Below are 27,618 nucleotides of genomic sequence, written 5' to 3'. Positions count from 1 at the left end.
GCCAGGTTAGGCAGCAGCGTAACTTTGCTGTCATCCAGACTAAAATTTAGACATGTAACTCACCCACTCGCTTAGCTGAGACTAAAGCAAGTAGTAAGATTGTTTTCAGATATAGGAGCTTAACATGAACACTCTCCAGAGGTTCAAACAGGGCCCGAGTTGAAGCATTCTAAACCGTGGACAAGTCCCATGATGGGACCAGTCGCTTCGACACTGGTGTCAAACGCTTCACTCCCTTCATAAGACAACATATAAGCCTTCCGCAAGCAGCTGCTGGTCGAAAATCCATAATATCCCCCCACAAAGAAAAATCCCACAGGGGAGAGGGTTGGACCCCCTTTGCCGAAGATGCAGCCACCCGAAGCCTTCTTTCCAAGATCCTGGCTGGCATTACACAACAGTGCACGCAACTCTCTGCATCCACCAGCGCGGCCTGAGCATGCTTGACACCCATGCATGCGATACACATCGGATGCGGATCCCTGCCCGAGATCATAAATCCACATCCTGCCATCCCTTTCTCCACGGCGACCTTGGACACAGACATGGTAAGTCAGATTATCCTGTAACCTTAGCTCGCCATAACACGTTAGCTAGGATAGGAGACACCGCTAATGAAAGCAAAGCAGAGAAGCTCAGTAAAGAGCAGAGAATCCACAAGAGATTTTAACTGCACTGCGTTCGGCAACGTCAACGTTGACGGTACGTTTGTGAACTGAAGCAGCGCAGCCCAGGTGCTGAAGGAAAGTGTTCATGGGAACGAGAACAAGAATGCATTTTCGGGGATCACAGGTGTATATAGGGAGGAGGTGGGCTCCTTGTCATGAGCTGTGATTGGTGTTTCCATCTCGATTGTTTGAAAGAGAACTATATTAGCAGTGAAGTAACCTTAGCCATTTATGCTAGCCAGTGTAATTTCATTTGATTTTCAAACAAGATAGTCCTGGTGAAAAGGAAGTGTGCTTAATTGTATTAATGTCCACTTGTAGTGTACTTCAAATCTTAAAATTACTGTATATTTAAAAAAAAAAATTGCAGATACTATTAATATTATTACTGAAGTAAAAGTACACTTAAGTGTAAAGCGTATGACTATATTTAATTACACTTTTAAAAAGAACACTTTGTAATAATGTCAAATTAAATGTTTTACTTAATACCTTTTAAATCATTATGTTTTAAAGGGGTCCTATTATGCTTTTTTACATTTGCAACTTTTTTTATTGTGCAATGTTGCTGTTTGAGGATGAAAAAGTTCTGCAAAGTTACAAAGCACAAAGTCCTCTCCAAAGTGAGTAATTATCTACAACAGTCTTCAGTTTTCTTCCGGGAACGTACACTTCACAATATTGTGTGTTGTAGCCACTATACTTTCTTCCACCACAAATTTAAATCTCAAGTTAAAGGAACCGTATTTAAGATTGTGGCCAAAACTGGTTCTGCAATCACTTTCAAATTACTGTAGAGCGGTGTATCCCCTCCCCCTCCCCCCTGACTCGAGGTTGCCAGATAGGCTGCAGGATCCAGCAGGAACGTAGGCTGCTACGTAGCTGTGGTAACAAGAGCAGAGCTGGCAACCCCGATGCCGAAACACTACTGACTTCGTGATTGGTAGATAGGTGGAGGGTGGGGCTTCAGGCCAAAACACAAGATGACATCATCAACTTTTTAAATGACAATATCCTGGCCGGACTACTGTTGTCAGTGATATAAGTATTTGAAATGAACATGATTTCTTAATGTCTAGTGACATATCAGGGCCATTTTACGATTAATTGAAATACATTTCTTACATACAGCTCCTTTAACATTTCAAGAGTCAAGCCCAATCCTCTGTACCAATTCAAAACCGTCTATTTAGAACTTGCAACAACAGCTTGGACTGCATCAGTGAAGTTATTAGTATTACTGAGTAGAGAAATAAATAGAGATAGAGCGTGTGATTACCTGTGTCTGATATAGCTGATGAAAGCTTCATATGTGCACTTAATGTTTAGAAAAAAATCTCCATTTAGAGATATTTAAAGAATCAAGGACTGTTTTTTTTTTTTTTTCATCACAGAGGAAAAGCTCATTTATAGAATACAATTGATGAAAACGAGGCTGTTGAAAGCTCAAACTGAACAAAATCTTGAAAAAAGCATGGGTGGACAGACAAGCTGCCTTTCTGTTACTGCAGCCCTTTAAATTGACTTCTGTCAGTTAGTACCTTTCTCATAACAAGAATCATGTATGACAAAACACTAAGAAACACTGAGGAATCCTGAGAATACCATACATTCTTCTAATGGACCACTTAAAAAAAAAATTACACTAAACAATTATCAACATAAAACAAGTTAACCTTACTAATATAAAACAACTCTGTGTCAAATTAAGCAAAAAGGACAGATAAGCTGTGCCATATGCCATCCAATGTCAAATAAAATTCAAAGAAGCGCCTTCCTCAGAAATGCAGCTGAAGGCTCTTTCCTACGTAGGTAGTCTTTTCCATCAAACCTCAAACAGAATAAAATTGTATTACAAAAAAAGAGATTTCTAATGTCAGCTGCAAGGAGGTTTTTATTTAATGTTGACAAGGGGATGAAAACACTTGAGTAAACTATCTCAGACCACAGATTTGGATTTCTGTTAGAAAGATATTTTCATCTTAGAAAAGACAAAAGTCACAAACAGACAGACATATGAATAGCAGCATATTCAGAGGTTGTGTTATGACAATTATTCTTCAGATGTTCTGCTGGAGTTGCTTTGATTAAATCAGCCAAGTGCAATGCAGCTTACTGTGACAGCATGAGAATGTAGTGAAGAAGGTTCTTAATTGTATACTTGTATTGAATGTTCACTTGTAGTGTACTTCAAATCTTATAGTCACAATGAAATCAAAATGGACAATTAATATTTCTGGTGGAATATTGCAGTGCTTAATATAAATTATCTTTATATTTTAAATGTATGTGCCATCATAATATTTAAACAAAAATTTAAAACTTTTGTAACAACATCTCTTCTCTGATGACGTGTTTACTGCATGAGAACTGTACAACCTGACACCCACTTAAGATCACAGCAATAGCAAACCACAACGATGAACCAAACAAGTCCTTCCCTACATTTTTTTTTTTCATTCAAAAAGCCATTTCAATTGGATCTACATCATAAGTCGATGCAAGTTCTGTTTCATGACGACGTTACAAATTGTTTATTTTTTAAATAGTACTTGTCATATCAATTAAATAAAAGGCCATCAAGTGTACCTAAAGAGACTTTAATATTTAATACACTCAAGTACACTGTGGCGATGGGGGCGTGGTTCCGCGAGGTCTGTAACGGGAGAGAGAGATAGGAGACGAGCAAGGAGTAAGTAGGTCAAGTGCAAATGACGAACACCTGTGTCTTGTTGCAGTAATTGGCGTGGAGAGACCGAATATAAGCCACTGTGGAGTGAGAGATGAGAGAGAGAAGGATTGAGGATTCGTACGCCGTCAGCAAGTGGAAAGAGTGATCGACAAGCAAGTGGAAAGGGTCTAAGCTGATCCAGCGGAAAGAGTATTTAATGTGAAAGTGTTTTGTGCTGTAGCGTGGCTATGGGGAATGCGCTGTGTGCGCACCTTTTGTTTTGTGTATCGTTTCATTATAATGAAAATTATTAATAATGAATTAATAATTTAATTATAATAACTTCATTAATAATGAAAATTATTCATACATTTTTAATAATCTTATGTCGTGTTTTAAAGAAGTATTTGATGTGTTGACTACTAAAGCACAAAATACTTAACATTTTAACTGTGCAAGTTTTTTTTTTTATACAAATGTGTAAAATGTATTTAAATACATAACATACAAGAAAAAGGCATTAAAGTATCTGAATGACATTAAACTATAAAAGTATGACAATCCTCTTAATCTTAAGTTAAATAATTGCATTTAATATAAATGTTACATTACATTCATTGTGCATTTAAGTAAATTCTTTTAAAGCATATTATTTCCATAATAAGTAGCCTATTTTTGAACACACACAAACAAATTTTTTTTGTGTAATTGTATATTCTATCCCCCTACACTAAACCTACCCATCACAGAAAACTTTCTGAATTTTTTGATTTTCAAAAAAAGATCATTCTGTATGATTTATAAGTTTGTTTCCTAATAGGGACCACAAAATGTCCTCACAAGGTCAACATTTCCTGGTATAACTATATTTGTGAAGACGTACCAGGGCCACACACACAAAACCAAATCAACCGAATTAACAACTGAGCATTAGTAATAATGTAAAAATTAGTAAAAATAGTTTGTTTGTTGTTCTTTATAGGATGGCAGTATGTTTTTCATGTGAGAGTTCAATCAATAAAGGATTGAAGACTCCAAAAGAAAGGACTGGCCAGTAGATCAAGTCTAGATAGGATAAATTGAGAGAGGCTTGAGGGGGTACAGAATGGAGTTTTAATTGGCTGACTAATTGCCAGGCTCCATCTGAAAGTGTTCTGCTCAATAATTGAATAGGACTGAGTGATGGGAGAGATAAAGAAAGAGTGTATTCAGGCAAAACCCACATGAACACACTCTCAACAGACTGCTGTGGCAAGACAGTAGGCAAGGCTTGTTTGAGATGTCAGTCAACTCACAAGGGCAAACTTCTCATAGTAGACAACATATTGCATATCTTATCTGGTTAGGACACGGTGTTATAGTATAATCATAGTGTATGATCACTGGTCCCACTACTACAGTAGTGGGGTTCCCTTTTGAAGTGGAACTTTAAAGCATCATCAGCTTCTTAGTCTTTAGGTTTTTGTGTGTGCATGTGAAATCTATGTGTGTGAGTGGTTAGAAGAAAGAAAAAGAAACATGACTAGCAGACTCAAGAGATGTGTCATGTCATGTGATAGATTTATCACACTGGACGATACACACGAGCTGTGTGTCATCTGTCTAGGAGCGGAGCACGCTATGTCAGCACTCGAGGGGGCTGGCTGTGCTTACTCTGACCGCTTCACAGTGAAGAAGCTCTGCTCCCACCTGGCTCTTTTCAATGGGGGATGGGAGTGAGGCCTTCTGAAGTGAAGTGATGCGTTCGTGTAAGAAAAATATCCATATTTAAAACTTTATCAACTAAAATAACTAGCTTAAAGCAGACGGCCGGACGCATCGATTTGACTTTATTAACCGGCCAGAGCCGTGTGGAGCACTTTTAGCATGGATGGATGTGCTTTGATGGACTTCCAAAAAAATATACCCATTCACTCCCATTATAAAGCTTGGAAGAGCCAGGACATTTTTAATATAACTCTCACTGGTTGAGTGTTCTGATGTCATGTTTTGTGTGGACACATGGCTTTGTTTTGTATGTTTCTATGTCCCATGTTCTCCGCTGTCCATTGTCTTAACCCAATCCTTGTTGTCACCTGATTTGGTTAATTTGCCCCACCTGATCTCCCTCGTACCCTTTCCTATAAGAAGTTGTTGGCAGAGTCTTGCGTTGCAATACTTCAGGCATGCCTGGACTTCTTTCTTCAGACAATCTGAAGCTAATAAGATTTTCTCTAAGGGCCCTTTTATACCCTGTGTCAACACACCTGTGAAGTCACCTGACTGTGATATCACACCTGCTTCAGAAACGCATGACGCAGCGTCTCGGTTGTTCTAAGCCAACTGATAAGTTCAACCTCAACAAACAGATCCTGTGGCAAAGCGACAAATTAAACAGGTACAAATTTACACATCGATGGCAGCCTATTTAATAAATTTTAAAAAGTATTGAATTCAGACCTCTCATTCATGCTTGCTCCACAATGTATGTGTGCTCCACTGTAGTGGGTGCTGTCATCAAAATGAGCTGGATAAATAAAACCAATATTTATCTAGCTCATTTTGATGACAGCACCCACTATCCTGACTTCATTAATGAATGTTCCAGACATTTGCATAAACCTAATGTAACATGAAAGTGAGCGGTGGCACACAAATTTGAATTAAAAACAAACCTTAGAAGGGAGATTGCTAAGTATTTTAAAATGCAAATTCCCTCTTGAGTAAAGTTTGTTTCTTGTTTGTTCATTTTGGGAAGTAATCAAGTAATTTATGCGCAGATTAGCGGATAACAAACAGACAGGACAGGCTTGCAAAACAACAGTTGCCTGAACTGAATACAGAAAAACAGAGAATGACAGTATATGATCCACTGAATTAGACAGTATAAAACCACATAAATATTTGAAAATGTAGGACTACACTGTATAAAAAAAATTAATAAATAAACATTTAATTATACTTGTACATTCACATTAGCACTTTTATAGTTGCAATTAGTATATATACTGGATGGATGGATGGATGGACGGATGGATGGATGGATGGATGGATGGATTTATAGTGGCCAATGTAAATGTACTAGCATTAAAAAGTCCAGTTGATAGATCCATTTATATATTTAGTGAACTGAAACTGCTTTTAACATTTCCTAGCACACTTGTGACAGATACTTCTAAAATGTCAAGAGAGGTTGACCTCTGCTGGCCCTGTAGAACTGACATATTGCCATAAATGTCAGTTGCAATATCTGAGACTCTGAGTTACTCTGCCCTTTCTTTCCTTCAGCCGTGGAGGGCAAAATAGATATACTCCATTCTATTATGTGATACATGAAAATACTATACATATACATAAGAGTAAGACACAGAGTCTCATGTATATTATATATTTAAATTAAAATGATATATTTCTGTATATTTTATTAAATATTTCTTAGAGAGAGAGAGAGAGAGAGAGAGAGAGAGGCTCAACAAGAGGTTGTGTGGAAATACATTATATACAGATGTTTGGGCATGTATTAAGCTAATTTCTTAAAGCATCTTCCTAGTTTCTGTCATCCACAACTGACAGGCATGTCTCGCCTCTTGATTGCTCTGTAAACTTTTCCCTGTAGTTCATTAGTGTGCTATTTTGCCCAGCAGCTATGGGAATTCCAGACAATCCTGTCAGACATTTGCCATTTTTGCTCTCTAAAATCCACCCCATTAGTCTGTATGACGCATTGACCTACTCTGCTCTGTCTTTCACCAAACTAACAAGCCCCAATCGAAGGGCAAAATGAAAGCAAACAGTGAACTGAGGTACGTAGACAGAAAGTCGTCTAACTCAAGTTGAACAGAAGTCAAAAAAAGTTTATATCCTGACATCCTCAACTAGAAAAGCAGAGGATATCAAAGACACTCTTGTGGCAGTTTGAACCGTTGCCAGGCCATTGTCAAAGCTCGCTGAAAAGAGGAGGCACTTCTCTGCCTTTCCCTCTGGAGTGCCAATAAGCATGCTCATTTTTATTGGCACTAAAATATTCTGGAACATGTACACGCTTGCTTTTAGACTGACACTGCTGATGAATAATTCAGCGGCACACACTATTTACACCGAAGCTCGACTTCTGCACCAATCAGCAGTGGCTGGAGAAGACAGACAAGGGCGATTAAAACGGACGAAATGACACTTCACTCTGACAAACTACTATTTAATGTGTCCCCTTGTTATTCCCAATCACACCGTCTCTGCAGACACCTATTCGGCAGCACGCTTACAGTTACAGTAATTGCCCCTGATGCCTGTTCATTTAATAGTGAAGTTTGAGCGTGTGCGGTCTTAAATCATTATGGGCATAAAGTATATAAGGTTCATACACCTGGATTTAATGAATGGATAAGGAATGGCGGAAAATATCTTGAATGTTTTCACTCATTCAAAACGTTTGGTGGCATGACTGTTTTTCAGGTTATTTAAACTCAATTTACAAATACAAATATGTGGCCTGGTTTCACAGAGAGGGCTTAGACTAAACCAGGATTAGGGCATTTAAGTAGCTTTTATAAATGTGCCATAAAAATATTACAGGTGAGCATCTTGAGACAAAACAATGGCACTGACATAAGATATGCCAGTGCAAGTTGCTTTCAGTTAAAACAGCTCAAACATGCATTTTAGTCTGGGCCTTTTTTGTGAAACCAGGGATATGTGTGATGAATATGCATGTTCATACCCTCTGCTAAATAATAAAAGCAGTGACAAATGAAAAAAAATTAACATCAGTGTTCATCTTGAGGAGAAATGACAAGTTAATGTGTCACTTACCACAACTATGATCTTAACATCCTGTCTCACTCATTGCTGCTCATCCAGAGCACAGCATATTTAAACGTACTGTATAGCTGTATAAAGCAATGAGCTGGCAAGTACCTTTCCATGTTGCAGACAAACCTTTAGTCATACTCTCCTAATATGCATTTAATTATGAGGATAAATCCAGGAAACATATGCTGTATGACACTCACCGCACAGGTTTGGAAGTTTGGGATCTGAACTTGCTGAACTCTCCTGGAGCTGTCCACTCTGAGCCGTGCTATATGACAACAGACAACAGAGACTGTAACTCATCTCCAGCACAGACACACACAGGACACAATATCCAGGCTTGTACTATTCAGAATTGAATTGAGAGGGTGTTTTAAATTACAATTTAATTGAGGTATTAAAGAGGAAGCTGACTAGCAATTTGAATGTTAGGAAGCAGAATAAAAGTGAATTAAAACTGATAGATAGATAGATAGATAGATAGATAGATAGATAGATAGATAGATAGATAGATAGATAGATAGATAGATAGATAGATAGATAGATAGATAGATAGATAGATATAGGATTACCTATGTTTTTTCAATTACAATTCTGTAAAATCTCTTTCTGTAATTAAAATCAAAATTTCAAATCAGCTTCCTGAGGGGTGTGGCCAATTCAATTAAAATAGGCTACACGCTAAATTTATAGTCATTCTTCAATTCTGAATTTTCCCTGCCCCTATGTCAGACAAAAAAAAAAAAATAAAAAAAAAAAAACAGATAAAAATAAACTCAGCCCTTTCACTGTAGGTATGAAGTTGTTCAGAAGTGCAGCCTGGTTTATTTAGTAGCCATGCATCATAGTACACACCTGTCCCACATACACCAGGAGCCGGGCATTGAGTGGACTCTCATCTGAGCTTAGCCACAGTTCAGAGTTATCATCCGATGCTATGGCGAACTGGAAATCCCCTGAAATAAATAATGTATAATTTACAGAGTTGTACTGCATAACCTTATGACTGACCTGCAGATTCTCACTTCTAAGCTTCCTTTGATAAGATGTTGTTTGGCAGTCACAGGAATCTCGCAGTAGTCTATCACCCAGCAGTGCTAGTGGCTTTATTCTGGCTGTCTGTAGTTCTCCGCTATATACCTTAAATTGACAGTAGTTCTTCCTTATCTGATTGTTTTGTGAGCTTGTGTGCCACAGTCAAAAGCCTGACTCAGCGACCCTGGTTATTTGCTAATGAAAACTTAGCAAAGTCTCATAACTTTTCCCCTGGAAACATGAGCACGCCTGCACACATCAGGGCTCATACAGTAGTCCTCACAGCAGCTTTTTCTTGTCAGGTTAGGCAGAGTGTGCAAAATGTGCTGATTGCAGGGAATCCATTGAAATAATGGTTTATGTGTGCCTTTAGACGTCCTGTCAGCTTTGGCAATATTCAGATCTCTTACACCCCAGTCAATCCTGCTTTGAGGAACACTTCGAACACAAAGCAACACTTAATGTGTATGTATTGCACGTGTGTGATGGTACAGCACAAAGGTTTGAGAAGCTTTTAGAATTGGGCATGAATCACTACTAGTATGTGTTTCTATTTACCCTTTTTATTTACACAGGACACATTTTATTACGATAAAAAATAACTCATAGTTACTGATGATAAAGTACCTTTAGAATTCAATAATGCCTGTTCATGACTTCAAACAATATGGTATAAAGTAATGTACCAGATGTTTTACTTTTGAAAGCGCTTCTGAAACAATGTCCTTTGGACAGATGACAAGACTCTTTCCATAAATGTGGAAACAGTGGAACAAATCAGGTGAAAACAATCAGGCTGGACAATATAATGATCTATATCTGCTATGCTGTCTACAGACCTGAATGGTTTGAGATCCCTGAGGGACCAATGCAGTCCAAGTTATATCATAAAATGCTACAGCTGAACGTCAAGCCATCTGTTTAATACAAGCTGAATCATGTAGGATGGCAAAAAAAAAAAAAAAAAAAATCCACCACATGGTTCTTTGATGGAAGAATAGACTCTAAATTCTATGTTTTAGAATGACAGTATCAAATTCAGTCCGTCTATTTTAAAGCAGGATACTATTGACAAGCCAAGTGTCAATAGTATGTATAGACTATTTTTACACAATAATAATAATAATAATAATGATAATAATAATAATAATTCATTACATTTATATAGTGCTTTTCTCGGCACTCAAAGCGCTTTACATAGAAGGGGGGAGGGGGGGGGGGAGGGGTAGGGGTGTCTCCTCAACCAATGGTTGATTTAGTTACCACCACCAATTTACTTACCACCACCAATAGGACAGATTGATTTAGTTACTGAACAAGGATATCAATGCAAAGCAATTGCATAAATTATTGTGTATTTTTGAAGGCATTAGAAATTAAATGAGCATGTGTTTGATTTTAATTATGATAAAAACAAATCCATAATATTTCAAAGGTTCATAAATCATGTTTGTTAAAACAATACTGTATAGATGAAATCCCTGTAATGAAACAAAAACCTTGATGAAATACACTAACCATCTTTGTAAGGGTGAATGAATCCAAAGACTCTAAGGCCATAATTCTTCCACTTTGGAGCCACTGCAATTTTCTTCACTGTGGTCCTGGTCTGTGGGGAAGAATTAAATATAAAAGCATCTGTAGGCCTATTCACTCTTAAACCCAAGGCACTAACAGTTATTCACAGAATCACACCTCAAAATGACTTCTAAGAAGAATAAACAGACAGCTACAAAACACTGTGAAAAGAAATTATATTAGCTCTGGCTGTAAAACATACTGCCACAAGCAAATATTAGGCCAACAGTTGGGTTTTGTTAATACAAATATTGAAAATAATATACTGACTAGACTCCGTCAAACAAGAAAGTTCATCTTAATTGTTCAATTAAACTCTTTTTTTTCAGTGTCTGAGAAACTTACATGTGGGTAGAGAGGAAAATGAAGATTCTTCCTGAGCTGGGAGATAGATGAACCACACCAGTCTTCAAACACATGCAGATTGGCCTGACCTTTATACTGATAGAGAACAAAAAAAAAAAGAGAATCAGCCTTTACTTCATGTCTAACCAGCACTGATTTGGAGGAAAAAGCAAATGTCCAGTGATTAAAAAAACTTTAAAATAAAATAAAATGGGCTGTATTAACAATTGATTTACAGGTGAAAACAGGACCTCAGGCATTCACACAGACCCAGATTATACACAGAACAGCCAGACAAAAAACATATTTGAAATTGATAATCAATCTGTCAATATGCCACTACCCTAAAGGCAAAAGAGTGACAGTAAACTGTAAATGAACTATGAATGTATAAAACTGTAAATTAGAGATGCGCGGATGGGCTATTATTTCATCCGCAACCGCATCACAAAAATCATCATCCGTCCGCCATCCAGCCGCACCAACGTTTTTGACCAATTTTCAAAAACCGCACCCGCCCGCCACCCCGTTGATTTGTGTATACATATATTTTTCATTTGATTGGTTCAACCGCCCGCCACCCGCCCGAATTTAATTAAAATATAATTTTTCGTCACGTCATCCACCCAATCAACCGCGGAGTCCGCGGCTGTAACCGCCAACCGCGCATCCATACTGTAAATGTCATAACTGTACCATATGGGGCAAAAAGCATCTTTCTCCAGCTCAACACTGAGTAAATGGGAATGGGAACGCTAACAGATACCTTTCTCCAGTTGCTAGAGACCTTTTTGATTTTAACATCAATTGTAATATAACTATGTAGTGGCCTAATACCAATAATATATTTTTCTCCTCAGGAGGAAAATAATAATTATCATGTTTTGCCACGGAAAGCTGGATACGACAAAATGCTCACAGTTTGCAGAGTGATTAATTGTATATTGGATACGCAGAAATGCTTTCAGTAAAAACAAATTGTCATAAACAGGAAAATTGGGCAATGCATTACCAACGACTTCATGCTCACGATTTAATGAAGAATTTATGAGTTGGTGGTGCAGCAGTGGTGGGATTTAGCAGGAAATGTGTGCACCTTTGCAAATCTTCATGTACTGAATTCTTCACCACCCTTTATCTTTCTGTAATTCTCCTGGTGGTGGCGGTGACAGAGACCAGCAGTACTCGCCATGCAGGTGAGCTCACATTACATTGCCTTTCCCCTTCTGTCAGTCATTAGGTCTCTCTCCTCACAGCTACGTTTAAATTTAGCCTATATAATTGCATCTGATGTGAATGGTGGGATTGGCATCCCACCCACTCAGAGGCGGACAAGACACCACAGAAATCTAAGCAATCTTGGCCATGGTTACAGCTGTCATTGGCACAACTGGATTGCGACTCCACGGCACATTCACACATGGCAAGGGTTCAGTCGAGGGAAAAGAAAGTACCCAGACAGCATGGTAACATTAATTCAATGTTGAGTTTTGATCCAAACCATCATTTTGGTTGACATCAAAATGTCAATGTTTAAAGTGTGTTGGATCAGCATTGAAATTTTGATGAAAGGGAACAGCACACATGGGTGAAGACAGTGACATTGAACTAACAGAGAGTCTTAGTTTATGAGCACAAGATCTTGCAGGCATGTATCTGTGCAAAACACTACTGGGTGTTTCCCAATCAGTGGGGCGTTTCAGTTCATGATGGGCACTTTCAATGGTGTTACCTCATTTGCTCTAATACACTGGGGGTTTAGTTTAGGGGTGGGCCCTCATGATTTTAGCAAGTCTTTTGAAAAATGGTTGAAAAACACCCATTTTGGTTTTGCATTTGGGCTTCTCAGTAGTTAATTGATGCTTCCTTATTAGAGAGAAAACACAAGGTGTGTCCTATACGGAAGTCTTGTGTGTTCGACATGCATGAACTCTCTGAGTTTCAAACAATGGTGCATATAATGTATTTCTGTTTTTAGCATGCTTTTTACTTGCATTGTATTTATTGTTACTAAATCTACTAACATACATTAATTTTCAAAGTAAGTAAAGTGTTGAAATAAATCGCACAGATAGCATGGGGACATTGATACAATGTTGAGTTTTGATCCAAACCATAATTCTGGTTGATATTTCAGTGTTTAAAGTGTGTTGGATCAGCATTGAAATTTTGATGAAAGCCAACAGCACACATGGGTGGAGACAGTGACATTGAACTAAAGGCGGCCATACACTGTGCGATGTCTGTGCGATTTCAGCAAGGTACCTACTCACACTGAACGAGTAGATCGCATGCGATGTAAAGCCAAAGCTCAGGATTTCTGTGCTCACGCTATACGGTCCGAACGTCGAGCTGCGACTTCACTGCTCACACTATAAGGATTGCTAATGTGACGTCATCATGACGTATTCCCTGTGGTGAACGCAAAGCATTTTGGGAATCCGCGGCACAAACATAAGGTGCCAAACTTCATTGCATGGAGGGAAGAACGCAGTGTTCAAGATGCCTGCATTTTGTAGGATTATATTCTGTTTTTCACGCTAATTTTTCATTATTTTCATGCCAGAACACTTGCCTGCTATGCCAGCCTGGCCAAACATACCCATAATTCTTTACGTTCTGAAGAGGTTGCCGCCCATTTGGTCACATGTCTTAGCGATCTCTATATGTGTGAAATATGCGCGAATCAGCGCGATAAACCTTCGTGCCGGGTTGCGCCTATAGACGATATCATGTATCCAGAGATATTGTCAAAACAAGCATCAGCTATCAATATCAAGATGATTTAGCATTTCCAATTTATGTATTAAATTATTATTAGTATTATTGTATATTATTATTATTAGGGAAGGCCTGGGCTACTTTTATTATTAAAGTGATAGGCTGTTAAATTGCCACGCAATAATTTCATAGCGCATCACCGCAAAACCAACGCGCTGTGAGGATAATAAAATATCACACAGAAGCTTACTCATCCTCATTGAAAATTGTCTTAAACATTTAGGTCGATTACAATGAATTATAGGCATATAATTAATTATTAACCGTATATAATATGTCCGAACACAAACAGCTTTTCAAAAACATTGTTTAGCAAATTAATAAAAGAGGCAAAGTGTACATCGCAGGTGGCTTGGAAGAAGTGGGTAATGGTTAATCCATTTTGCAACACGAACTGGAGGTAAGCAACAATAATTTGTAGCTAGTTTGAACTACAGAACTTAAAGATCTCCCTCTTTTCGTTTTTTTTTTTTTTTTTTGCAGATTAAATTCTTTAAATTTGAGAAATGTAACTGATTTCCATTCAGTTTAGCTTGTTTCCACTGAAACACAATAACAAAAAACATCTTGTGTTTATTAAGAAAGTGACTGACATGGCTATTTTGTGATATTTAAAGAGATTAAGGTCTACATAAGGTGAATCTGCAGCTTCAAAGGCATAGTTCAGCCCGAAATGAAAATTCTGTCATCATTTATTCACCCTCAAGTTGTTCCAAACCTGTATGAATTTCTTTCTTCTGCTGCACACAAAAGAAGAGTGAAGAATGTTGGCATCCAGACAGTTGATGGTAGCCATTGACTTCCGTGGTATTTATTTTCTACTATGGAAATCAATGGCCACCGTCAACTTTCTGGTTACCAACATTCTTTAAAGGACAAGTTCGGTATTTTACACTTAAAGCCCCGTTTACAGATCGTTTCTGATGAAATAGAACGGTTAAGATTAAAAATTGGACACATGCTGCTGTCCCGAGAATTTTAGGTTTATTTCGCTTCCCCCCCACCTACAGAATGGCTGCATAGGTGCACTCGAACATATCCTTCCTAAAACGCATTAAACTTTCGTTTACAAAGAGATGAAACTCACCGAGTGGTCAGGGGTGTTCACTGATATGCTCATACAAAAATCGCTGCAAAATATGCTGCAAAAAAGTGAATCATATTGTGTTTAGTATATTAACATTCTTTAATGTGGCAACTGAATTGACTTGTTCTTGAGTAACATCATGCTTTCTTTTTCAGATTTCAGAGAACCCAAAGGAAAAGAGGCAGTAGTCTGATGTAAAACAGATTTTTAAAAACCTGAACTGTTGGACCACCTGTAGTTATGACATCAGACTTCTGAAGCCAATTTTATGTTTAAAGATTGAAATGCTTTTGTCCTATTTCTCCCTTTCTTTTTTAAAGAATGATCTTTTAATATATTTTTGTCATTGATTGATTGAATAAAATAAATTGACTCAACTGCTGGAAAGGTGTCATTTATATTTTAAAAGGTTTTTGCCAAATTTTGAAATGGTCAGGAATTTGTTGATGCATCATTGAAGTGTAGTTGAAATATTAATGTTGTTTCAACATTAACTTGGTACATCAGATGGCAACATGGTTGACATTCCTTTTCAGTTGTATTTTCAGTGTTTCAACAAAATGTATTTAGAATCAACATCACATTGTAACATTGATCAAACCATATTACCAAAGATTATTTCTGTTAATTATTGTGTTGATTCAACAGCAGTGGTGTAGATTCAACATCATAGTGTAACGTCGATTCAACAATATTACCATTGATTATTTTTGTTAATTTCAGTATTGATTCAGCATCGGTGATGTAGAATCAATCATAGTGTAATCGTCCCCTTGGAATTATAAGGTTCTATCTGCGTTCTGAGCAGTTTTGAGATATTGAGCTTTAAAGTTTTTGCATTCCATTCGACTGTGTAGAAAGAACCTTTTTATTTTCTAAATAAAAAGTTCCAAAATGTACACAACTTAAAAAAACAACATCACATAATGTAAAGAAGTTGTCACAGAATAGGAATATGTGAATAACAAAATTTTGACAAAAATGTCAGATAGAACCTTATAATTCCAAGGGGACGTAATGTTGATTCAGTAGCATTACTATTGATTTTTTGTTCAACAGTTTCAACATTAACTGAGGGTGCAAAAGTGATGTTGATAAAATATCACTTTGTAATGTTGAATCAATACTATTGTGGAGTGCAGTAAGTGAGGAGACAAGAGACGGAGATGCGTCGAGTCAAATCACGTCGGGGTCACCAAATGTGGAGTGCAGTAAGTGAGGAGACAAGAGACGGAGATGCGTCGAGTCAACTTTACTATCCACTTCAATATTTCTATCACCCAGTACAGCGAGTGATATCAAAAACATAAACAACGTCAAAACCGGAACTCGTCAACGTCTAAACCCCCCTTTCCTTAAAGGTACAGTCCCTTGGTGAATGTCTCTTTCAGACTTCCTTGTGGGTCACTACACTATTACCGTTGATTTTTGGTTGAAATCTCAACATTGCTTCACCATTAACTGAGGGTGCAAGAGTGATGCAAAAACAACATCACTTTGTAACGTTGAAGCAATATTAACACCATTGATTTGTGATTGAAATCTGAACATTATTTCAATATTAACCGAGGGTGCAAGAGTGATGCTAAAGCAACATCACTTTCTAACATCATTTCAATGTAATCAGCGTTGACGCATCAACACTGACTCAACATTGTTTCAGTGGTTACATGCTATCTGGGTATGCAATGTGGTCACAGGTGGTACGGTGGATTTAGCTCTGGGCATTATCAAGTGTACCATTTAAATGTTCACATGCTCAGAATAAATGAATAACTGTCACCCTGGTTTGTTTTGCGCAAAGGGAAACAATGAGATTGTGACAGCATCTATATAAAAACGAGCGATGTAATATAAATGCACCATAAATCATGAAAAAATGGGATTTTCTATCATAATCCCCCAGAGGTATGATAAAAAATGTTTAAAATAGTCTCGTTGTGTATCAGTAATAGACTTGTCTGTACTTGTTAGAATAAGGTATGATATAAATACATGTGAATCTTGTGTTGTCACACAAAATTAATAGCATTCATCTTTCCTTTATCTCTGAATTATAAGTAACTATAAAATACATTCTGCAGTGCACGATAAGAGCATCTTATGCTGCGGCATATGGAGTGTGAATGAATGGCCTGAAATCTTCTGTCTCACTGTGCTTCAAGCCAAAGCCTTGATGATATATTTCCCAGTCTGGTTATTCCTACTGGCCATATAATGACATTCAATAACACAGAGAAAAGCACATAAATCAATGGATAAAAACAGAGGTTATCTCTGCACTGGGGTATTTTTTTTCTCTCTGCTGTGCATCATTGTGGATAAATATCTGACAAACAATTGACACATATCCAATGAAATAGACGGCGGGAGAACGGGGCAGCACAAGGACTCCTGTGTGACGTCTTTGCGCCACTGCTATTTCTGGCATCTGGTGCTCCCTAAATCACATGCCTCGTAAGAGCTTTTGTGCTCTCGTAACTTCCTGGAGGGTTCGCCCGCAACTGAAACTTCAGTGTCGAACAAGGAGCTCATCTGTCACAGGCCCAAAGGAAGGGGGCCTTGGGGGCAGCATGCGGTCAGGGACCCTCTTTGATCATTGTCTCTTCATTATCACACATAGTGTCTGGTCTCCTTGCCTGCTATGTCGATGAGGTGGGGAGAGAAGATAAGGACTGTTGGCTTATCGATTGGAAATACTAGAGTCTGTTTCACAGTATTTAGAAAAAAAGCTACACAGCAGCAGCTGCCTACAATATTGAAGTTACTTTTTGTACGGTATATAGACATGTTGCTTAGGGTCATACCATGAAAAAAAAAAAATGCTATATATGAAAGCATGTTTAATAATACATGTTCCCTTTCCAAGGAACTCCACACTGTGTTGACAGAACCCGGTGTCTGAGACACGTGACACTCAAGCGGCAACCTCCCTGTCTCTCTCTTGAAACCAACACGGAAGTGAATTAAACGGCAATTCATCAACTGGCCGCTTGAGGCTGGCTGCAAAAGTGAGTCAAATCTGCATCTTCCCCATGTTAAAATGTCCAACTTTACAGCAGAAAAAACTTGTTTACAGCCTGGAGCAAAAAGTGGCTTTGGTCTATACAGCTAATTTTGCCCTTCATGACAACTGTGAGGGGGGTGAATTTTTTTATAACTCATCCGTTTAAATTATATTAAGCCTTAAATATCTGCATAATTAACGGTGTCCACTTTTGAGTGACAGGTGGATTCCCGCTGCAGTGGTCATTAGTCATCATTAGCCGTTTGTCTGCTGTTTGTTAGCCGTCACGTTACCTCAGCTAATTGTCTGACTGTAAAAATAAATAAATTCGGGAGTGACGCGCTACCAAGGTTGGACACGCCCACTTTAGGCTTCAAAAACGGTCTTCAGAAACCTACGGGTGATGTCACGGACACTGCGTCCATATTGTTTTATAGTCTATGGTGACACTAAGCCACTGGCAGACGTAGTGCGATGACGTCACAAGGTCTAGTAATATGTACTATTCACATACTATGCTTTGTTTACTAAGAAAACCCAAATTAAGATTAATTGATTGGTTTGAGTGTGGTTTTTGAGGCGGGGAAAATCTTAATGGACTTTTCACTCATTTCCTCCACTTCTGCAGTTATTTTTCTCTGTTTGCATACACTCATTTCCCAAAGTCATCTTGAATGTTGAAAATGTAATACAACTGAAAAATCTGAGAGAACATCACATAAGCTGACTTCATAAATTGATGTTGATTTTCCTAAAATGTTTTTAGTCACCATTATTGTGAATAGTGATCCCTTTGGTTGGGCACTTGGAATTTCATTTATACTATTGTAATTCTCTTCCCTCTGATGCAGCGATGCAACAAGAAATCAGTTATTCGGTTTCAAAGGAAGAGATTATATATATATATATATATATATATATATATATATATATATATGTTATTATATATTATTTATGTATTATTATGTTACGTATATATATATATATATATGTATGTATGAATGAATGATGTATAACATAACTATATTTCATGTCAGTTAATGATCTTTTATAATTTTGTTGCTCCCTGTGAAACTTTTAAATGGGTTTATATAATCCCTCTATATTTGTGACAATCTTGCAATTGATCATACTTGAGTCACACAGACTTCAACATTCCGCCTGCAAAACACAACAATGGTAACAATTATATTTTACTTAAAGTAAATTATCAAGTACTCTCTACAGTTCTTTTTTAGTTACTAGAACTGTTGTGTAAGTGAACTATACTAACTAAGCATTTGTCAGTACCACATACTATTCCTATTTCACTTTACTTGTTTTTTTTAAGGCAATCGGTTTGCATGCTTTTTTTAAGTAAGCCCAACTTATTAGATTTTACAGTATATAGGTTGCCAGACTCGAGTCCAGAGATAGGCATTGCACCTTGGTATGCGCTGCATGGAAATCACAACGGTTGGCCGCAGTACATTCTGCCCTCGGGCAAAACTTACATTACAGCTACATTACAAAACTTACAGCTCTGAAACCTATGGCTTGCAAGCCACGTTTTTTTTTTTTGTGGTCCAAACGAGCGGTTTATTGTAGTTCTTGAAAAAATACTTTGTTAAATAAAGTATCTCCCTTTGGAGTGAGCTTTGAGCTTTGTAACCTTGCAGATTGGAAGAAGCAGGATGGGGAGCAGCAGCTCATTTGCATTTAAAGATACATGCACGAAAACAGAATGTTTTTCCTTCCACTCAAAAATGGTCATTTACAACATGGTATAATACATGATCTGTGGGGTATTTTGAGCTGAAACTTGACAGATAAATTCTGGGGACACCTGAGACTTGTATTCTTATTTTTTTACATCTTGTAAAAAGGGGCATAATAGATCCCCTTTAAAGCTTGATATTCAGGTGTTTGTGGGGATCTAAATCATTTTTAGACATAAAAGATAGCAGGGCTAAGCAGAACTGGCTGGTTCATCATCAATACAGCGCCTGTTGTTCTCTCGTCTTTTCGGCCACCTGTTCATGTAATTTTAGTATGATTCCTGGCGGGATACAGAGCTATGGGAGGATGAGGCTCCCTAAGGAAATCACACACAATGAGAGCGAGAGAGCGAGAGCGAGAGCGTGAGATAGATTCACAGCTATATTGCACACTGCCAGTGTGGTTTTGAATATTATCCTACACATTATCATACACATTATGTAGGAATATGTCTTCTTTGTAGGAAAGTAAAGTGTACGTTTCTAACACTATAAAAGGATGTTTTACCTCTGGTTTCCATGGCAACCTGAGGAACTTCTGGCCGAGGAGTCTGTGCATCTCAGCGTTGGCACGACTCTCCTGAGCAGATTCATTGAGCTCTTCCCCCTGAAACAGCAGGAACAAGGTGTGCTTAGTGACCTTACATAAAGAGATGGCTCATAGACATTTTCAAGCAACACTCAGTGCCTGTGCTATACTACCAATCATATAATGCCAAAATCAGCTTAAATCAAGAAATTAAAGATTGATTCGTTTTTTCCTCAATAAACCAACGAGATGACATTGAATTAGATTGATGTCCAATTGTGTATAGCTTTATTTGAAGGTACACTTTGCAAAATCTATAACATTTATATGAGTGAGTGCATCATGAATCCATCTTCCAAACCATGTTTTTGTTTTATCCTGAATCACTAAGGTAACACCTATAATAAGTAGGGGTGTCACAATGTATCGCAATACAAAAATGCAACAATATGCATCATGGTGACAATATGTATTATGTATAGTTCAACCAAAATAAAAAAATGTGTGAGTTTTAGTGTCAGTCCTACATTAAACTGCTATATATAATGTTGAATATAATGTATAATGTATAATAATGCAATTGGGGAATATTTGTGGGTCCTGATAATGCCAAATGTCTTATGTAACCAGTAAAAAGTGGCCTACATTATTTTAAATATATCTAGTCAGTGACAGAGTGCAAGCATATTCGTTCAGTATCAGGATATGTATCGAATCGTGACATAAGGGTATTGTTACACCCCTAATAATAAGTGTTTATATTCAGACTATTTTAGACCCTGTGGGACGACAACCACTGCAGAGTAGCCCAGTACCTGCGTGACTCGTCATATACATAAACAGAAAAAAGCTCCGGATACATGCAGTTTTGTTTATTAAATGCTAGAGCGCCAAAAGTTGCATAGTGTACTTTTCACTAATAATGTGTCATTGGAAAATGTCAGTTTGGAGGACAATTTATTCAGTTTTAAAAGGGATTTATTTCATTTTTAATGAAAATGTGGACTTTTGCTCTGTTCTGATGTTCTGGAAATGTTCTGACTGCAAATCTAAAACTGTTTTAGTGCATGAAACTCTGATCATTAATATTATTTACAATTATTCATTTATCAGATGCTTTTATCCAAAGCAACATGCAAATGAGGAACATCATAAGCATTGAAATTGGGCCGCAGAGGGAAAAATTGTAAAAAAAAATGGTATGATGTGGCCCCTTTAAATATTCAACACTGTTTTACTGTTAAGGCCTGCTTAAATGACAAAACAGACAATCTATGTTTCGTAAATGCAAAATTATATACCACTTATACTCATTAGCCTGGCTCCGCCCTCCTACGTACTTCCGCTCAATTTCATTTTCCTTCAGTAACTCCGTCTGGGATTGTGGTGTATTCTTTGGTTTTCTCCGATCAATTTTTAACCGGTCCAATCAGCGAACAGAGGGAGTGGCTGTGAACGATGACGTTGCGATCGTCCCACTGAATCCCACTCAGTCCTTCTAATCCTCCAAATTAGAACTGTGAATTAGTCCCTATCAAAACAATGATTGAGTGGAGTAAATGAAGAACTTCCCTTGAAGAAATGTTTCCATCCAGGTGAGAGCCACTACAAATCACATTTAAAATGACTGGAAGAGTTCCAGGACCCAATAACAAGCACACGTTTCCTTTAGAAGCCCTGCCTGTGAATGAAACAGCGATATTAAGTGCTGAGAGAAGGAAAAGCACTTAAGCTCCTGCTTTTGTCTGCGTCATGTTGAGTGGCTTGGGGTTAATGAATTGCACAACCAAAATTGCAAGTTCATTGATGACTATAAAAAAGTTTGATGAATTTAATTATTGGAATGGGAACACTTTGACACAGGTGTGTGTGTGTGTGTGTGTGTGTGTGTGTGTGTGTGTGCGTGTGCGTGTACTAGTGTTACACTTTACAAACATAAAATGCACCAAAAATAAAGTGGAGATACAGGAGTAACGTAAATGGTAACTTTTATTTGACAGTTCTCTATTAAAAACTCTCAGACTTCAGAGATTTGAACAGTAACAACAATGCAATGTCCGATCCCACAATAGAAATCCAGGGAAAGGAGTCTGTATTCATCTGTATGCCGTGAACAAGATGGTACAGATCATGAACTCCTCTCTCTCACACTCCTCCATAGTCTGATGAACAATCAAAGAGGGAGACAAAAAAAAAAAAAAATTCCTTTAGAAATCAGTTGTGCTGCTTAATATTTGTGTAGAAATTAATAACTGTGATACATTTGATGATTCAAAAGGTGAACAATAGAATTTGTTTTTAATTTTAACAGTGTCTTTACCACCACTTTTGGTCAATTTAATGCATAATTCATTTGGTTATTTGACTACACTGGAGGTGCTGTATGTTTTTCATTCAGGAAAAAACAACAACTCATGAGAGTCATTTATTCTGCAATAGGTCTTCAGTGGTCACACTGTCTGTTTTGTGCTGTATATAACAGTGCAGGAAACAGAGTTATTTTAGATCAGTATTCTGTCTGCATTGCCTTCAAGACAAATTAAAGTCACTTTCAACTAAACAAAATAACGAAGACAAGCCTAAAAGCTCATCTATCCCAATTAAGCTATGTGCCCCTGACGTGCAGTCCAGAAGGCAGGCTTCATCCCGGCTAATGGTGTCCATGCAGTCGGCCTCCCAGCTGTTCTGCAAGCCTAATGTTAACCACTGCTGTCTAAGTGTTTGGTAGATCTGACCCAAACGTGAGACCGAGGGCAGGACTCATAAATAAGTGAGATCTGGATCTCCTCTCTGCTCTCTGACAAGACAGCAATGTTAACCAGATGGCTCCCACCAACACCCTGGAAATAGAACCTAGGATTATCAGCAAGGTTAATGAATTCTTCTTATTTACATTAGTGGGGGAGAAGAGATGGGGCTTATTTATTGTGAGCATTGACAGACGATATAGGGTGTGGGGTTAGGGTAATATTTTTTTTAATGTAATCATTTTGTGTGAAAATACAGAATGGTACATTGATGACAAGGTAAACACTAAGATATTGTCCATTATTAATCTCTTCCATGATTCCCCCATTCCACAAATGGACAAGAAACAGCGAAGAGAAAAGGTAAAAGAAAATAAAAATAAAAAGTTCCTTCTAATATCTGACAAATATTATTCGTTGTCAGTTACCGGTGAGCAAGGTAGACCTTTAATGTAGTTCAAAACGGGATCCCAAGTCTTATGGAACAGCATTGGTTAGGTGTGCTCTGAATAGTATTTTACACTGTAGTAAACCATGGCACATACTGTATGGTGTACCTGGTTCAAGATGTTATGTCATAGATCCTCTGAGACAGCGACTCCTAGGTCAAGCTTCCTGCATTAATAGAGTTTATGAAATTATAATATGACAGAGATTAGATGCTTATGGTTGAAATGAAAGCAAGAAAGTGATCAATGTGTGTTTCCAGGGGACGAAGTGAGAGAACTGCTTCTGTATAAAATGTCTAATTTGGAAGAACCAAAATCAGTATAGTGATTAGGTAGGTTATACTTTTTAGATAAGAAGAAGGAGGCAAATACTCCCTCTTCGTAGAGGTCATTAAGCACATCTGCAATGGTACTGTATTACAATAATGACAAATCACCTAATAATGGAATTGACAAAAACAACAACACTAAAATGCCCAGATGCAGTATCATTATTGCTCATATCACTCATTGTGCGACCTTTTGGATATGTTTGTCTTTGTAAAAAATCTTAATTTTTTTAAAATCATTTTGCCTGTGTTAATGCCAACTGCACACATTTTGGCACAGGAGTGTATTTTTATTGGAATTTTACTATTTCACCCCCATTTCCTTTAATAAAACTATTTTTCACTAGGTACACAAAATAGTTCCATGGAGATTATGAAAGGCGGACGACACAATCTGACGGACGACGCAAGAGCCTCAGTCCAGAGAGAGTCCAGCTATGACACGGTGCTTGCTCAAAATCCTGCTGCGCCACTCACATATGTTTTCCATTAAATTACACTATATTAGTCCAACTCGTTGTTATTGTATTGTACTCACACATCAACGCAACTTCACTGATTTTTTTTTTCAGCCTTGAACTTGAGCACAACAGTACAGAATGACGCTTTCTGTTGTGTTCCTAGACGCGACGTGGCTCGACGCCTAGTCCTGTCTGCCAGCCGGCTTTACAGTAGGCTTCTGAAAACAAGAACTCTAAACCAAAATGGACCAAGGACAAAAAAAGCTTTATTTTTTAAAGATGGGGAAAAAAATCTACGCCTGCCGCTATAATCAGTCTCTCTTGCGCACAAGATGAAAGACTGGCATGAGATCATTAATTCAAGTGCACAGTGGAAGTGATGAAAAAATCTTTCGATTTTATTTTTGACAATACACACTGTTTGACGTCATACTTTCAACAGGCTTATTTTGATTGCTAAAACACATAGCACTTCCATGGTACTTCCTCCTCCCCCATTAATTAACATGAAATCATCCATTGCGTTTGAGTTCAGCAGATGACTTAAGGGACCTGTTTTGATCTCTTAATTTTTTTAAGGGCTAAATGGTTAATAAGGACTTTGTTGCAAGGCATAACAGAACTTAAGGGAACTCTCAAGTAATTAAGGGAAAATACTTAATGACAGCCTAAGGGTACCCTTAACCTTAAAACTAAGGGTTTTCTTAACTTAAAGGCCCCCTGAAATCAAAATGTGAGTTTTTTTTAAGTTTTTTTTTAGCTTAGTATGAATATGTTAGCTTTAAAGTTATGAATAAGCTGGTGTGTTCCGAAACAATGGCAAAATTTGCATTTAGGAGATATAAGCATTCAAAACTTACAGTCTCTCACTTCCACTAAAATGGATCACAGATTTTTATGACATTGCCACGGACTTCAGCTTCTCATCACATCTTCTGTCCAATCAAATGCTCTCTAGAATCTATAGCATCCTGCCCCCTATGCTATAAATACCACCTGGCCAAAGCGACCATTGACATGTCACGGAGCAATATGGGTTGGAGATGTGAATTTGGTTGCTCAAACACTCAAGTTTTATTCCGTTTTCCAACTGTACGTTGGTTAAGAATGAAATGGCTAGAATTTATTCACACCTCTACTACTGAATCCAACGTATCATCAGCACTCTGATTCGCTTCCATGGTGCTGTCAAGTACGACTTGAAGTCTGTGAGGTAAACTAAACGCTATTGGCTATTTTAAAAAGCATCATACAAACCTGTGCGTTCCAAGACACTTCACTTTAAAGGCTTTCATGCAACCGGGCCCAGAACCTGTTCGTCTATCACATTGACACTCGATTTGAGTGAAACAATCTTGTGTGTGTGATCCGACAACGTGGTCTGCCATGTTAAGCTTAGTACGGTGGAGTACTTTTTCGGTTCTTTTTTGTTCTGCTTAGCCAACTTAGAAGTCATGTTTAGCTGAAATAATATATATATAAGTTATAATACTCATGACATTATTTTTTTCTGTCTTGAGATTAAATAGTTGAGTAAATGGGCTTAAGATGTATGGTTAAACTAAAAGGCATGTGAGCGAGGGGCAAACACGTCTACTCCATTAGCCCTTTTTATCGGAAGCCTCCATCATAATTTTTTTTCTGACTGGGGACTGTACACATAGAGATGTTCATCCGCAAGAGACGATGGCTTTCAATTTGTGTTTTCCCTGCCATTAATCAGAGGACATAGAAGCAGACAAATCGACAGTGGGAGCATGAATAGCCCTGCTACAAAAGGGTCCACACATGAGGATAATAGGAAGAGGATAAAGACTCACATTACAGAAACTAAAAAGAAAGATGGACATATAATTGGGAAACTCTTTGAAAGCCCCTTCCTAATGTTCTGGAGGTAAACTTTGTCCTACTTGTTGTGACAATTTCTGACAAACATTTTTTTAACAAAGCTAAGCAGACATAGAAAAACTAAAGAAAACACAAGATGACAACGAGTCTATCTGTAACGAGCAAACAAGACAAATTAGAGTAGCCTTTGTTAAAGGTAGATACACTACAGTTTAAAAGTTTAGTTTTTGTTTTTTTAAATGCATAATTTCAGGAAGGATGCATTAAATTGGTCAAAAGTCAGAGAGCAGTGCTGTTCTTTTGTACTTTCACAAATAATCCTGAAAAAAGTATAAAACAAATATTAAGCAGCTGTAACGAGGACTCAGGCTGAGTGAGATCCATTTGCGGTTTATTAAAACCGTACAAACAGGCGTGGGTTGAAATACCAGGGCAAACAACAATATTAGAGGCAGAGCAGTAAACATGGTCATAACAGGCAGAGGATCAGGGAAGACAGCAAACAGCAATAGAAGTAGTCAAGGCAAACACGAGTGCTTTGCAGGCAGCAAAGAGTCGTACATAGTAGTCCAAGTATGATGGGCACTTTCGAAAACATGCTTCATGAAGCTTCAAAACCTTTATGAATCTTTTCTTTCGAATCAGTGGATCGGAGCATGTATTAAACTGCCAAACTCACGTGATTTCGGTAAACGAGGCTTCGTTACATCATAACTGTTTCGAATGTAGATGAACCCATGAATCATGTGTTTCTATGAGTTTTACCCGATCTCTGATCAGTTTTATACATTTGTACATATTTTAATTAGACATAAGTATACTTAAAATGAATAATAGTAATTATTAGTAATAATAGTAATCTCTTATTGGCCTGTTATCTGAGCCATCCATCCATCCATGGAACAAACAAAACAAGCACTGAAAGTGTTTAAAAGGAACACATATTACACAGACACTTGATATTAAATCTAATTAGATGATTAGTGTGATATATTTTACTTTCAATAAAACATTTGCAGTGGGTTTGTAAAAGGCATTTTTATGCATGTTTGGCCTGAGTTTTTGTTGCATTTCCACTGTTCTGACCACTCTGTGTTATCTTGGAGGCGGGTGTCGGATTGTTTCGAAGCCTCAACACAATACGGCACATTTGCTGTTACACAACTGTTTCGGTGTTCCATGAAGCCTCGCACTGCCCTCCACTAAATCCAAGGCAGAGTCAAACACGGGCAGAACAACACAGGGAAAATAACGCACAGAAATGTAGCCAGGGCAAACAAGACTTTGCAATGAGAGATCACACACACAGGTGCAGTGTTTGAAATCGCCCCCTATACCCTCATTCACTGTTACCTACATTACTCCACTAATATAGTCCAATTAAAGGAGTTGATGAAAACGAGTGAGTGAATTCGGACACTGAGTGCGCCGAAAGGGCTGCCGCTTTTGCATAGTTTGTGTTTGCTGTTTAATAATAATCATTTGTAACTTGGTAAACTGGCAGCTCCAGTAGTAAGAAAAAGGTTTATCTTGAACCC

At 37.7% G+C, this 27,618-nt stretch overlaps 1 protein-coding gene across 1 annotated transcript in view; it reads right to left on the bottom strand.

The window, feature by feature from the left end:
* Positions 1–27,618, bottom strand: part of b4galnt4b (beta-1,4-N-acetyl-galactosaminyl transferase 4b) — a 122,105-nt gene that overhangs the window by 36,866 nt on the left and 57,621 nt on the right. The window contains exons 4-8 of the mRNA XM_084403938.1: positions 20,226–20,324; positions 11,086–11,181; positions 10,681–10,771; positions 8,983–9,083; positions 8,328–8,395 (exon numbers count right to left, since the gene is read on the bottom strand). Coding sequence (XP_084260064.1) covers positions 8,328–8,395; positions 8,983–9,083; positions 10,681–10,771; positions 11,086–11,181; positions 20,226–20,324 — 455 coding nt within the window. The remainder of the gene's footprint in view (positions 1–8,327; positions 8,396–8,982; positions 9,084–10,680; positions 10,772–11,085; positions 11,182–20,225; positions 20,325–27,618) is intronic.

Source organism: Rutilus rutilus (genome assembly GCF_951802725.1).
Source record: "Rutilus rutilus genome assembly, chromosome: 3".
Lineage (NCBI taxonomy): Eukaryota > Metazoa > Chordata > Actinopteri > Cypriniformes > Leuciscidae > Rutilus > Rutilus rutilus.
This window is presented reverse-complemented; position numbering and strand designations above follow the sequence as displayed.